We start from the raw sequence: 14,631 nt of genomic DNA, 5'->3' as shown, positions 1-14,631 counted from the left end.
ACATCTTTAGACCACACCATTGCCACACCAAATAAACCCCCCTGCTATACCCTTAAATCATACATCTACTACACCCTTACACCATGCCCCTGCCACACTCTTACCCTTAAATCCCCTGCCATACCCTTACACCATGCCCCGGTCACATCTTTAGACCACACCCTTGCCACACCAAAGAAACCCCCTGCTATACCCTTAAATCATGCATCTACTACGCCCTCACAGCACGCCCCTGGCACACGCCGGACCCACCTGGAGCCCCCCTCCACGCTGGCTGGCTTGTCCGGTGCGCTGCTCAGGTTGTGCTCGGCCAGCGTCTCCTCGGGCACCTCCTCCAGCACCTCCTGCTGCTCCAGGGAGACGCGGTAGTTGTCCAGCTCGATGCGCTCCGGCGTGCCCCGCAGCCGCTTGGCCAGGCTGGGCTCCTGCAGCCCGTTCTCCTCCACCACTAGGGCGGCGCCGAGGAGGTGGGGAAGAGAACAGACACACTGAGGCGGGGTGACAGCAGAACCTGAACCCTCCGCTACAGCCCTCACGCTCCAACTAACTTAAAGCACTGACAATTGCAGCACTGACCACTCAGACTCCTACAGCCCAAGCTGCACTCACTCCCCGCAGGACTGACCACTGCAGCACTGACCACTTAAACCTCATACAGCCCTGACTGCTCTCATTTCCTACAGTACTGACCACTGCAGCACTCACCACTAAAAACTCCCCTACAGCACTGACCACTCAAACTCTTTTATATCCCTGATCACCAAAGTGCTGACCACTCAAACTCTCCTATAGCCTTGACCGCTACAGCACTGACAACATATTCCTTGGAGTACAGCCCACAGCAGCACAGACTGCTAATATTGCCTGCAAGAATAAACAGGACATTTCATTCATACAGTTCCTTCAATTTACTTTATACATCATAAAGATTTCGGTTTCCAACGTCACTTTATGTACAGTGACAAAAAACATTCTGCAGGTCTTTCCACATTAAGGCTGTAATTATAATAAAACGGTATGTAGCTGTAATTATACAGCAGTATATGGATGTCATTATTATACAACAGTATATGAATGCAATTATTCTACAACTGTATATGACCTTAATTATTCTATGACTATTATTCTATTCTATTATTCTAGTACAAGGCTGTAATTATTCAACTACAGTATATGGCTGCAATTATACTTTGGGGCTGCTCCCTAACTGACAAACAGTACCTCAAGACTTACTGTAAAAAAAAAAACTTCACATTTATTCATAGTTGATTAATTTGGTGACATTCAAAGTGTTTCCAGCAAACAGCATCAACTGTAAATGACTCCTGGACAATTACAAGCCTCAGAAAACAACAATATTAGAAACAATGTAGTGCAAATGTGCGCAAATCTGGTGAATTTATGAATGCAGTGTCCAGGTATTCCAAAGATAAAATCACACCGTTCGATGTCTCTTTAAAATTTATTGAAATATTTGAAGCATTTTCACCAGTATCGCACAGAAATGATTTTATTTAAAATAACACTAAAATTGTACACATTAAGACACACTTTCATGCCTTGCCTTTGTCCCATCCAAAGAAGCAACTCTTGAAGAGATTCATTCAAATAGCCTCTACACAGACCGAGCGTGAAGAGAGGAAGTAACCCATTATTTAACAACGTGCAGTTCCAATTTACAAAGAGTCTTCTTATTAAAGACAAATCAGAATATAGTATTCACTTCCCAAAAAGAGAAATGTCCAGGCATCACTAAGGAGTCTTAAAGACCAATTCTACCCTCCCAAAAAGAATACAGGTGTGCTCTGGGAACAGGGACGTGCCCAGGAGACATGCAGGGGGTTTGTGTACGGGTGCATGAACAGGACAAGAAAAAAAAAACTTTCTGCCCATTACTCCAAATTGCCACCTACTGATGCGGACATTGAACAAAAAATATCATCACCTCTGGCTCTAACCAGGGAAGAGGCCAATTCAGCTCATTTAAAACCGCATACTCTTCCTGAAGCAGTACTTTCAGACAGTGCAGGTTTGTAAGGCCTGCCTACCTTGTTTCTGATGCACAAGAGGACATGCAGCTGATTACAGCACATTACGAAGCTGAGCTTGGCATTAAGACAACCTATAGCATCTATTATCTTACGCAGACATATAGCTGGAGCCTAAGAGCTTTATAAGTGAGAATATACATGCATCACATGCTGTAAATGATCAGTTTATCAGATTTATCAGATTTTTAAAGAGGCCATTTATCACATAAATCTAGTGATTAATAATAAGTTCTATCAATTATTTCAATGACCTCACCTACTACTAACCCCATGCACAGACCTGATGACAACTACTGAAATCTGCAGAGGTGGTGCTATCTAAGGCATTAGTGACGGAGAGATATAGGGATAGAGCGATAGAGGAAGAGACTGAAAGAAGGACAGACACTAGGGATGCAATAACACTGATATAAATATACCAGCTGTTACGAGTGAGCTGCTCTGATTGGAGGGGGGAAAGGTAAAGCTCACAGAGGACCAATAACAAGCACCGATACAAGCAGCAGCTGTTAGGAGCGAGCAGTTCAGATTCAAGAGGGTAAGTTCACAAAGTCACAAGCTACTACAGTTTAAGGTTAGAGTCTGACCTTCTACAAAAGTGCAGCCAAGCAAACAGAGCTTTCACAGTTCACATTCAGTAAGTCCGTGAGGTAGAAGCACAATGACACCAGGACTCCTAAGAGCTAATAGAACACTGAACATATTATTTAAGGTTTAAACACGCATGTCATTGTTATGTGCAGAAAGCGTTTCTCTCCGCTCCTCATACTCCAACAGGTTCAGTTTCAGGGAGATTCAGGGCATACAAGAGAAGAGGATGCAACGATCTTCAGCCATTGGCAAGGCTATTTTTAAAACATAGTCCAATGAGAATGGGAAAGGCTCCTTCAGGGCCTCTGATTGGCTGTCAAAGACTCCAGAAGGTTGCATCCACAGGAGAGAGAAACTCAAAAGGAACAGACTAACAAGAGTCACATTACAGGACAACAGCAGCTCAGAGGGTGTTACTCACACTAACACAAACACGTACACGCACGCACACGCACATACACACCAGCAAGCAAACACGCACACACGCATCACAGACAGGGTTAGTGCTGGCCAGTTACAGGAAGCTGAGGAGCATGTTCAGAGTGAAACAGGAGAAGAGGTACAGGCAGTATGTACACAGGAAGGGAGAGTCGAAAGGGTGCAGCACCACCTGCTGGCAGGTCCAGGATAATGCACGGTGCAGGGAGTGCACGATGGTACCTGTGGGGGTACCTGAGGGCCAACGCTCTGCTGGAGGCACACCCACCACTGCCTGTACTGGAACATCCACAGGGCTGGGAATGGGGGCCTGGTTCTCCTGGGGGGGGGGACAAATAAGGACCTTACCTGCACACAACTGTCACAGGTAAAACATATCTAGGAGGACCTTGCGTACACATAACTGTCACAGATAAAACATCTCTATGAGAACCTTACCTACACATAACTCTCACATAAAAATAAATCCACTTTGAATAAAATAGCAGTGTTCAAATGTGAGAACAGGGACCATATCCAAAGACAAAACCAGTAAGAAATTGCTTTAATCTTAGACTACATACATGCAGAGCATTTGGTGACCATTAGCAATCACTCCTCTCATGTTCTAACTGAGTCAGAATGAGAGCTGAAGCAGGAGTGAGTGCTGACTGGGTTGGTACCTTAGCGGTGGGAGGAGCCACAGTGGGGGCGGGTCTCTTCCGCTGGGTGTGGCCAGACTGTCGGTAGCAGTAGTGAGGCTTGCAGTAAAACTTCCCTGAGAAAACAAAAGGACTGTCCTGCTCACCTACAATATCTCCAGTCCCTCAACCAGGACCCAAGCCAGAACACGTCTCCATTGTGAGGAATGGACCAATCAGAAGCCAGTTACTGTTACAATCAGCTCAGGTGAACTATTAGGACACTCCCAGTCACTCCAGTTGCTTTTACAGCAGTTCAGAGCACAGAGCTGATTTGGAAGAAGCATAAGTCGCACAACATCCCTCTATCCTGTGCCAGATTCCAGGCTGGCGGCCATTTTTCCTTACAGGGAGGGTCACTGATTTACAATTAATTTCTTACTTTATTCATTTTTATTTTTTATTTAACCAGGAAGACATAGAAATCTCTTTTGCAAGGGGTCCTGACAGAAAACACAAAGGTACACAACAATACAGTTGACAAACAAGTTACAAACATCAAATGGGGAGCGAGACACCAATGGAACAGTAACTAAAAAGCAGTAATTTATGCTGGTTACTTATTGTAATTGTCATTTATGTTGGTATTCTTACTCACAGATATACATTATGGGTTTATAAATTACTGGGCATACGTCACTCTGATGTCATACACATATAGCGATGGCTGAATGCTGATTGGCTCTACTGACTCACCGTCCTGCACGTCGAAGGCGTAGGAGGAGAGCCGGAGGGTGGTGCCGCAGTAGTCACACTCTCACACACACACACACACACACACACACTCACCGTCGCACACGTCGAAGGCGTAGGAGGAGAGCCGGAGGGTGGTGCCGCAGTGGTCACACTCTCACACACACACACACACACACACACACACACACACACACACACACACACACACACTCACCGTCCTGCACGTCGAAGGCGTAGGAGGAGAGCCGGAGGGTGGTGCCGCAGTAGTCACACTCTCACACACACACACACACACACACACACACTCACCGTCGCACACGTCGAAGGCGTAGGAGGAGAGCCGGAGGGTGGTGCCGCAGTAGTCACACTCTCACACACACACACACACACACACACACTCACCGTCCTGCACGTCGAAGGCGTAGGAGGAGAGCCGGAGGGTGGTGCGCAGTGTCCACTCTCACACACACACACACACACACACACACTCACGTCCACCGTCGAGCGTAGAGGAAGCCGAGGTGGTGCCGCAGTAGTCACACTCTCTACACACACACACACTCACACACACACTCACCGCCTGCCGCGAAGGCGTAGGAGGAGAGCCGGAGGGTGGTGCCGCAGTAGTCGCACTCTCACACACACACACACACACACACACACACACTCACCGTCCTGCACGTCGAAGGCGTAGGAGGAGAGCCGGAGGGTGGTGCCGCAGTAGTCACACTCTCACACACACACACACACACACACACTCACCGTCCTGCACGTCGAAGGCGTAGGAGGAGAGCCGGAGGGTGGTGCCGCAGTAGTCACACTCTCACACACACACACACACACACACACACACTCACCGTCCTGCACGTCGAAGGCGTAGGAGGAGAGCCGGAGGGTGGTGCCGCAGTAGTCACACTCTCACACACACACACACACACACACACACACACACACACACACTCACCGTCCTGCACGTCGAAGGCGTAGGAGGAGAGCCGGAGGGTGGTGCCGCAGTGGTCGCACTCTCACACACACACACACACACACACACACTCACACACTCACCGTCGCACACGTCGAAGGCGTAGGAGGACAGCCGGAGGGTGGTGCCGCAGTGGTCGCACTCTCACACACACACACACACACACACACACACACACTCACCGTCCTGCACGTCGAAGGCGTAGGAGGAGAGCCGGAGGGTGGTGCCGCAGTGGTCGCACTCTCACACACACACACACACACACACACACTCACCGTCCTGCACGTCGAAGGCGTAGGAGGAGAGCCGGAGGGTGGTGCCGCAGTAGTCACACTCACACACACACACACTCACTCGCACACGCAAGCGAGAAAGCGAGGGTGCCGCACATCACACACACACACACACTCACCGTCCGCCACGTCGAAGGCGTAGGAGGAGCCGGAGGGTGGTGCCGCAGTAGTCACACTCTCACACACACACACACACACACACACACACTCACTCACCGTCCTGCACGTCGAAGGCGTAGGAGGAGAGCCGGAGGGTGGTGCCGCAGTGTCACACTCTCACCACACACACACACACACACACACACACACACTCACCATCCTGCACGTCGAAGGCGTAGGAGGAGAGCCGGAGGGTGGTGCCGCAGTAGTCGCACTCTCACACACACACACACACACACACACACACACACACACACTCACCATCCTGCACGTCGAAGGCGTAGGAGGACAGGCGCAGGGTGGTGCCGCAGTGGTCGCACTTGAAGCAGCTGCGGTGGAAGAACCTCCCCTCGGCGCTCAGGCGCTCCATCACGTACACGCGCCGCTGGCAGAAGAAGCACACGTCGCTCCCGCCGACGCACTGGGGGAACTCCTTACGCACCGAGTTCTGCGGGGTTCGAAAAAACGACGCGTCTCAAAAAAAAACGGCTTCTCCCTCAGAACGGGACGTTCCGCAAAAAAAAAAACACGCTTCAGACACCGCTCCTCTCTTAGAAAGGAGCGTTCTGGCTCTGGCTCTACACAAAATCAGTGATGAAACACCACCTTTATACCTACAGGCTCTTTAGAATGTTTGCACAAAGAAAGCCCTTATTCTCTGCCAAACATCATTGGAACTGTGACTGCAAAAGATTTGTATAGTCACATAAGAACCAAACTTTTTGGCCATACACTGCCGGCATGTTTGGCATCAGAAGAAGGACACGTGCAAGTAAATGCACCTTATGCCAACTGAAATTATGGTGGTGGACCATTTGGCAAAGAGTACTCCCCAGCACGGTGTTCTGGGGTACCTGTCGTTTGAGTCCAGAGGGCGGGACAGGGGCGTTTTCCTCAAACTTGGCCAGCAGCTGATTGGCCATAGATTTGACCTTGTGATTGGCATCGGCCGACACCTCCACCCTCCGCTCGGTTAGGGCGGAGACCGGCGGCGGCGGCTGGTCCTCGCGGCCGCGGCGTGGAACTTCCTCCTAGGAGAAGGGAAGGTGGAAAAGGTGGAGAAGGAAAGGTGGAGCTCATCTCATTACATCGCTGAGCACCAGAGGGAGTCAAACTCAACAGCCTGAAAATGCCAGAGTGATTGATCAGTGTTATGGATGTATGTTTGATATTCAGGGCTCTGACTGAGTGATTGATCACTGTTCTGTGTGTGTGTTTGATACTCAGGGCTCTGACTGGGTGATTGATTTGAGTTTGATCATGCTCTCTCACTTCCTGCGACTGGCCTGACTGGTTTGTCTTCCTCCTCTTCCTCACACCATCAACATCCTTCTCTTTCTGGTCCTGCAGGAGGAAAAGGAACACATATAGTTTCCTGTAATTCAATTCAGCTGAACTCAAAATATTGAGGGCATAACTATGATACAATATTTTATTGCCATTTTCGCTGGAAAGGTTTTATAGTTCCTTTTAAAACAAAGCTATGACAGCACTACAATGTAAACATAGCTTGTTTACTCTGGATACCCTGTTAGCCTGTTGTGCCAATAGAGCGTACTGGATACTCTATTGGCCTGCTGTGCAAATATAGCCCATTTGCTGGGTACTCTGTTAGCCGGCTGAGCTAATAAAGCCTGTTTGCTGAATCCACTGTTAGCCTGCTGTGGTAATAGAGCATATTTACCGGCTACACTGTAAGCATGCTATGCTAACAGAACCTGTTCGCTGGATAATTCGTTAGGACGTTGTGCTAATTTAACCTGTTTTCTGGATAGTCTGTTAGCATGTTGTGCTAATTAGAGGCCAATAGAGGCTGCACAGGGGTGGTGAGCTTGCCTTAGGGTTGCGCTTGCGGGAGAGGGTTTGCCCAAGCCTGCTCAGGAAGGAGATGGGTGACTTGGTGCTGGCGATGAAGGCCGCCTTTTCCTCAGGATTCAGGTTTTGATTATCTAGAGAGAGACAGAGAAGGGCACTCTGACTATGCTCAGGAGCAGGAGAGAGGGCCAATGCTGAGGGCACTCCCAGCACTCACCACTAGTGGGCGCCATATCCTTGAACATTTCGTAGAACTGCGTGAGGTACATGACCATGGACAGCTTGTCAGGCGCAGCAACAGAGGACATCTCCTTCCCTGTCAGGATGGGCGAAATGCCAAACTCTCGCTCGGACACGTCGAAAGCCAACTGGTTGTTCTTCTCCACATCTTTCTCGTTGAGGGAATCAAAGTCTCTGCAAGGAACAGCCAAATACTAGCAAATCAGCACTAACAATCAGCAAGTCAGCACAGACACATCAGACCAACACTCAGCACATCAGCACTGACACTGAACACATCAGCACGTCACCAGCATGTTTTTGCGGGACCCTGGTACGGACCTGGTCCTGGTGGGGGCGGGGCTATGGCGTGAGTGTGACTCTGGTTTGGGCGGGGCTATGGAGTGGGTGTGACTCTGGTTTAGGCGGGGCTATGATGTGGGTGTGACTCTGGTTTAGGCGGGGCTACGGTGTGAGTGTGACTCTGGTTTAGGCGGGGTTATGGTGTGGGTGTGACTCTGGTGTGGGCGGGGCTACGGTGTGGGTGTGACTCTGGTGTGGGCGGGGCTCACATGAGGTCAGGGCGGAAGCGGTGGATAATGGCACACAGTGCGAGACCGCTCTTCCAGGACATGGTGAGATCGGTTACAGCGACATGCCGGTAGCCCTCCGTCTGCTTCTGGCACCAGCTCAGCAGCTTGCTGGAGCGTACAATGGATTCTGGGAAACACAGAACAGCATGATGAGCCAAATGGGCCATTTACCGATCTGCATCAATCTAACTGCATCAGTCTAACCAATCACAATGCCCACTGTTGGTCACATGATCAAACCAGCAACGGCAAAACTTGCCGCACTGCCATGGTTGTAAACATTTGTATGGAAACTGATTCCAAATAGGAAAACCATAACATTAATAAAGAAGTTTTAAATCTTATTAGAAATATGAACACAAGAGGTTTCATGGCGAAGATGTTTCCATGAACGCAGAGACCAGTGGCACTTTTCATGGACACACACACTACAGCCGATAGAAAGGGTGCTCACCATGTCGCGTCAGTTTGGATGTTGACGAGTTGACCGCATTTTCTACGTCAACGTGCAAATCCCCAGACTCCCCTGTGTCTATGAGGTGACGCACCTGCGTACAAGACGCAAACACGTCAATTTCCCAGCACTATCATCATCATCATCATCATCATTATTACCATAGCTATATTTAACATCCTCGTCATTGTCATCTTCATCGCTAGCCTGCAGAGCCTGATATGTCAGTCTCTCCTAGCTCCTCATTGGATACAGGTACAGCCCCAGGCACTCATTGGTTGGCGGTGAAAGGAGACAAACCTGATTGTGGCGGAGGATGCTGAGGTTGATGTTGGGGTAGCGGGTAGTGGGGTCCAGGCTGTACTGGCCGACGTTCTTGCTGATGTTCTCCGGGGTGGTCTGGGGCAGCAGACGGTAAATGCTCTCTCTGTCCGGAAACGAGAGACCCGAGGTCATGAATCACACAGATCCCGCCCAGCCCTCAGGACCGAAATCACACGACTGACATTTTGCTTCCCATTTAATCTTAATTCTTTGACCCCAATGACAAGAGCCACACACCAGAGCAGTCCTGTCACAGCTCTCAGGGACATGAGAAGGCCTTTTCACCAGTCTTCCAAACACTGGCCAACAATGACTGCTCTTTATACTTCATCAGTTAAATCTCTAGTTTACACTTCATCAGTTAAATCTCTGGTCAATAATGTCATTGCAGTTGTAATGCTACAGGGTTATACATAACAGTTCATTTTATTTTATTATTTCAAATGCTTCACAAATAGTGTAAAGCACCTCAGGCAGCACCTGCTTGTTTGAAATGTGCTGTACTTATGAATATTCTTATGGAATGTGGGGTATGAATAGATTCCCCCATATTATTATGAACATGCGGTGTGATCATGCCTCACCTCTCAGAGAGGACGTCCAGCGCACCCCTCCCCTGCGCCCAGCTCCGCACCATCCAGGCTGAGTCCATCGCTGCCAGAAACCCACGTGCAATCCCAGTGCCCATGGGCCAAAACGGCTGAAAGATGACATATTACATTGCATTACAGGCATTTAGCAGACGCTCTTATCCGGAGCAACTTGAACAACTTTTACATAGCGTTTACATTGCATCCATTTATACAGCTGGATATATACTGAAGCAATGCAGGTTAAGTACCTTGCTCAAGGGAACTATGGTAGGGTCCTACTTAGGAATCGAACCTGAGACCTTTAGGTTACAAGACCAGTCCCTTAACCCATTATACTACACTGGTGCCCTACACCCAAAAAATCGTCCAAAACGCCCCAAAAACTCACAACCCCCTCCCCCTTCCCTCCACCTCCTCCTCTTCCCCCTCCTCTCCCACCCCTTCTCTTCCCTCCTCCTCCTCTCCTGCTACCTCTCTTCCCTTTTCCTCCCCCCCTTCCCTCCTCCTCCTCCTCCTCTCCTCCCCCCCCTTCCTTCCCCCTCCTCCTTCTCCTCCCCCTCTCCAGTCACCGCTCTTTCCTCCTCCTCCTCCTCCTCTCCCTCCCCCTCTCTCACCTCCAGCAGGCTGTCCCCCACCAGGGTGAGCAGCAGCTGGTGCCCGTTGCGCTGGCGCACCAGGGCGGCGTTCTCCGAGGCGTACATGCAGGTGAAGTCGAACATGGCCACGTCCGGCTGGCCGTAGTGGTTGATGGCGAAGTCCAGCGAGGGCAGCTGGTGGTTGGTGGAGAAGTCGGCCGCCTCGCAGGCGTAAGAGAGCAGGGCCGCCTGGTCCACGTTCCCGCGCGAGAGCAGCCGCTCTGTGTCCCCGTAGTCCTGCAGGGGGCGACAGAGAGGCATTAGCAGTTTCTGTGGAGTCCTGCAGGGGGTGACAGAAAAGTATTCATTTCTACAGAGTCCTGCAGGGGGTGACAGAGAGGCATTAGCAGTGCCTCCAGAATCCTACACATTTAAAATACAGTACATTTAAGTTAAAGCACATATAAATTGTAGCACATTTATAATGCAGCACATCTACAGTGAACATTCTACTGAAATCAGCATTCTTTCCACAGGAATGATATCTGATGTTGACTACTGGCCTAACTGTGGGAGTATGGAGTATAGCGTATTATGTAAGTGAATATCTGCTATGTGTTGCACGTGAACAGGCAGAAGCAGAAGAGAGGTTTGTGGTAAGAACATAGACAGCTGTACCCCAGCTCATAGCTGTGGGGGAGAGGACTGTTTTATGATTCTCATAAAGTTGACAGAGAGCCCCCTCCACCACCTCATCTCCATGGAGACTGATCACTCACATGCAGGATGACCCCCTTCTCTAGAAGGCTCTGTTTCTTCGCCGTCATCACAAAGTAGTGCGTGTCATCCTTGTAGTACACAATGTTCTCCAGGTCGACACCTGGGAATCAAGAAAAACTTGTTATTTTGAGAAAGAATTTTATTTACAATCACGGTGGACCGATATAACCCCTTTCACCTGCAGAAGAACAGTGTAGAGACACCAATTCCAAGAAACGTTCAGAAAAACCTGTCAAAATGCCCACAGGCGTGCAGTGCCACTCACGCTATTCTTCAGCTAATACATTAATTAACGTGACCTCATTTATAGGACCAACAGTGCCAGAAATGGCAAACAACAATCACAGACCGCCAATCCCACGAATGAATGAATCCAGGCCAGACTGGAATTCCTTACGTTACACGTGTAATAGTAGTGCTCTTACACAATATAGCAGTAACAGCTCAGAACTAATAATGTTATGACATGATATAGCAGTAACACCTCTTTCATAGTAAAGTTATAATATGTAAAGCAGTATTATCTGGTAAATAGTATTGTTATAACAGACCTGTGGCTTCCCGCAGGTCCTGGAAGAACTTCTGGTTGAAGATGAAGGCCACGCCGCTGATCTCCTCCACCTTGGCCTCGGCCGAAGTGTGCCGGTTGATGAAGTTGGCTGTTATGGCGATGGCCAGTTTGCCCCGGAACTCCTTCCTGCGGAATCCTAGAGCAGGGACCGGAAATGATGTCAGAACACGATCTCAGCAAAACGAGGTGTGAGAGAGAAAGATAATGTTTGCAACATTTCTATAAATTCCTTGAAATGTTTTGGCGCTATGGAGATCTCTCTCCCTAATTTCTCCAGTACCGATAGCAGAACCGGTAATGTCAGACCTTATTGACACAGGTTTGACTCACTTGGAACCGGTCCCCAGTTAACTGGATTTTGGGGGTATCCTTAGCGAGATGTGGTTTGAAAAATTCCACAACTGTGGATCTGGTTTGATCTGGTTTCAAAGGGCTCTACTCTCACCTGGCAGAGTGTTCCTCCGGCCATCTGCTCCAATGATGACGTCAAACTCAAACTCATTGACCGGATGCGTCTGGGGAAGAACTTCCGCCCGCCACCCAATCCCTGAAACACACAGAGCCAAAACACTAAGACACGCAACTAGAACACCAGCTCATTCTCTGAGTGATTATTATTATTATTATTATTGAGGAAAAAAATAAATCCCCAGAGATGTTTGTGTCAGATGTCCCCCAGCCCTAATCCCATGGTTCCTTGCAGCAGGTGGGCAATGGCAGGGGTCTTACTCTCATTCTCCTGGTCCTCAGGCGGCTCCACCAGCTTCTTGAACTCCACATTAACGTGGACCTCGATGCCCAAGAGCAAAGCCATCTTCAGCAGGATAAGCTGCAGCTGCCGAATACCTGAGAGAGGGGTTAGAGCAAGTCACCACCCAAACCAAACCACATCCTGAACCCACACCCCAAACCCCACCCCATCCAGAAACCCACCCTGACCCTGAGAGAAGGGTGACATCACGACGTCACCCAAACCAAACCCTATCCTGAACCTACACCCTAAACCAAACCCCATCCTAAACCCCATCCTGAACCCACTCTCCAAACCAAACCCCATCCTGAACCCACCCTGACCCGAGAGAGGGGTGACAGCACGTCACTACCCAAACCCAACCCTGACCCCCACAAAAGCTAATCTCACACCCAAACAACGAAGCAGAACATGACGTGAGGACATGCAGCGCTCACTGATGTGGTCGATGGCTCCAGCGCAGAACTTCCCGTAGAACTTCTTGGCGCCGAGGCCGCGCAGGTCCTGGATGGTGAAGGGCCAGAGGTGGAGCACGTTGTTCCGGGAAAAGGCATCGCGTTTCTCCAGCAGCACCACCTTGGCCCCCAGGAAGGCCAGCTCGATGGCCGTACGCAGCCCGCATGGCCCCGCCCCGATGATCAGACACTGCGGGCAGAGAAGACAACCATACGGCCTGCTCATATGCAATGTGCAACACCTTCCGGTATGTTCCGTGGGCGGACCTTTTGAATGTGTCGGTTCTGTGGGTGGAGTTTTTGAATGTGTCGGTTCTGTGGGAGGAGTTTTTGAGTGTGTCAGTTCTGTGGGGTGGAGTTTTTGAGTGTGTTGGTTCTGTGGGAGAAGTTTTTGAGTGTGTTGGTTCTGTGGGTGGACTTTTTGAATGTGTCGGTTCTGTGGGTGGAGTTTTTGAGCGTGTCGGTTCTGTGGGGTGGAGTTTTTGAGTGTATCGGTTCTGCGGGTGGAGTTTTTGACAATATTGGTTCTGTGGGTGGAGTATTTGAATGTGTCAGTTCTGTAGGTGGAGTTTTTGAGTGCATCGGATCTATGGGTGGATTTTTTCACTATGCTGGTTCTGGGGGTGGAGTTTTTATAACTATCGGATCTGTGGGTGGAGTTTTTGAGTGTGCTGGTTCTGTGGGTCGAGGTTTTGAATGTGTCAGTCCTGTGCATGGAGTTTTCCAGTATGTAGGTTCTGTGGGTGGAGTTTTTGAGTGTGTCTGTTCTGTGGGTGGAGTTTTTGAGTGTGCCAGTTCTGGTTGGCTTGCGGGACAAACCTTGGAGTTGGCACATGCGCGGCCTTTCTTGTATTCCTTGTGGCATGCCCTCTTGTCTAGCTTGGCCCACAGGGCCTTGGCCTTCCAGTAGTTGAGCCGAGACTTGAGCTTGTGGTAGAAGATGCGGGAGTCAGTAGGCCGGAGGTCCAGGAAGTCACAGAGCTCCTGAAAGGCCTTCAACGTGCCCTTACAGGTGGTCGCCTGGGTGAAGCGGTCAAACAGGACGTGGGATTGGTTCCCTCCTCCAGTGGCCACGCCCCCATCCCCCATACCCCTCCGCTATCACCCTTCTATCTGAATCGCTCTTAACTTTCCCCTTCTGACATGTTCATTCTGTGAGGGAAAACAGGAAAGAGAGAGTGAGAGTGAGAGATAGACAGGGAAAAAGGAGTGAGAGAGTGAGACCAGGCCAGTAGGGTGGCGTAGTGTGTTTCCGAGCAATGAATTTGAGCTTCAGCTGCGAATACAACCAGGCATACCACACTAATAAAAATAAGATCATTTAAAAATGCAAGTAACATGTTCACACAACGTTCACACAATGTTTCAGAGCCTGATACAGGAAATGCCAAACAGACAAAACAACCTTATCGAAACTAATTTTTTTTAATGAAAAGGCCTAGCCTATATTTACAGCTATAAACAGTCTGGGAAATATCCATCAATGCCTGAGAGTAGGTGAAAATGTGCCTCTACTCTCTAATATCCATGAGCTGCAAACAGGAAGTCTGATGCAGGCATGATAAATGCTGGTTTGGAACAGGACCAGGCTGGCCCAAATGCCATTCTTCA

The 14,631-nt window shown here is 49.5% G+C and overlaps 1 protein-coding gene across 4 annotated transcripts in view; it reads right to left on the bottom strand.

Moving 5' to 3' along the window:
• mical3b (microtubule associated monooxygenase, calponin and LIM domain containing 3b) overlaps window positions 1–14,631 on the bottom strand; it is a 35,681-nt gene that overhangs the window by 13,768 nt on the left and 7,282 nt on the right. For 3 of the 4 annotated variants that reach the window (XM_064344478.1, XM_064344479.1, XM_064344480.1), the window contains exons 2-20: window positions 13,840–14,172; window positions 13,003–13,210; window positions 12,544–12,660; window positions 12,260–12,361; window positions 11,795–11,950; window positions 11,243–11,343; window positions 10,503–10,760; window positions 9,880–9,995; window positions 9,272–9,398; window positions 8,972–9,065; window positions 8,497–8,644; window positions 7,923–8,119; window positions 7,727–7,839; window positions 7,163–7,234; window positions 6,745–6,921; window positions 6,152–6,338; window positions 3,743–3,837; window positions 3,303–3,399; window positions 253–448 (exon numbers count right to left, since the gene is read on the bottom strand). In XM_064344478.1, coding sequence (XP_064200548.1) covers window positions 253–448; window positions 3,303–3,399; window positions 3,743–3,837; window positions 6,152–6,338; window positions 6,745–6,921; window positions 7,163–7,234; window positions 7,727–7,839; window positions 7,923–8,119; window positions 8,497–8,644; window positions 8,972–9,065; window positions 9,272–9,398; window positions 9,880–9,995; window positions 10,503–10,760; window positions 11,243–11,343; window positions 11,795–11,950; window positions 12,260–12,361; window positions 12,544–12,660; window positions 13,003–13,210; window positions 13,840–14,109 — 2,831 coding nt within the window. In that variant the 5' untranslated portion in view covers window positions 14,110–14,172. Of the gene's footprint in view, window positions 1–252; window positions 449–3,302; window positions 3,400–3,742; window positions 3,838–6,151; window positions 6,339–6,744; window positions 6,922–7,162; window positions 7,235–7,726; window positions 7,840–7,922; window positions 8,120–8,496; window positions 8,645–8,971; window positions 9,066–9,268; window positions 9,399–9,879; window positions 9,996–10,502; window positions 10,804–11,242; window positions 11,344–11,794; window positions 11,951–12,259; window positions 12,362–12,543; window positions 12,661–13,002; window positions 13,211–13,839; window positions 14,173–14,631 lie in introns of those variants that run through there. The other variant, XM_064344481.1, reaches the window with a different exon arrangement.

Source organism: Anguilla rostrata, chromosome 7, assembly GCF_018555375.3.
Source record: "Anguilla rostrata isolate EN2019 chromosome 7, ASM1855537v3, whole genome shotgun sequence".
NCBI lineage: Eukaryota > Metazoa > Chordata > Actinopteri > Anguilliformes > Anguillidae > Anguilla > Anguilla rostrata.
This window is presented reverse-complemented; position numbering and strand designations above follow the sequence as displayed.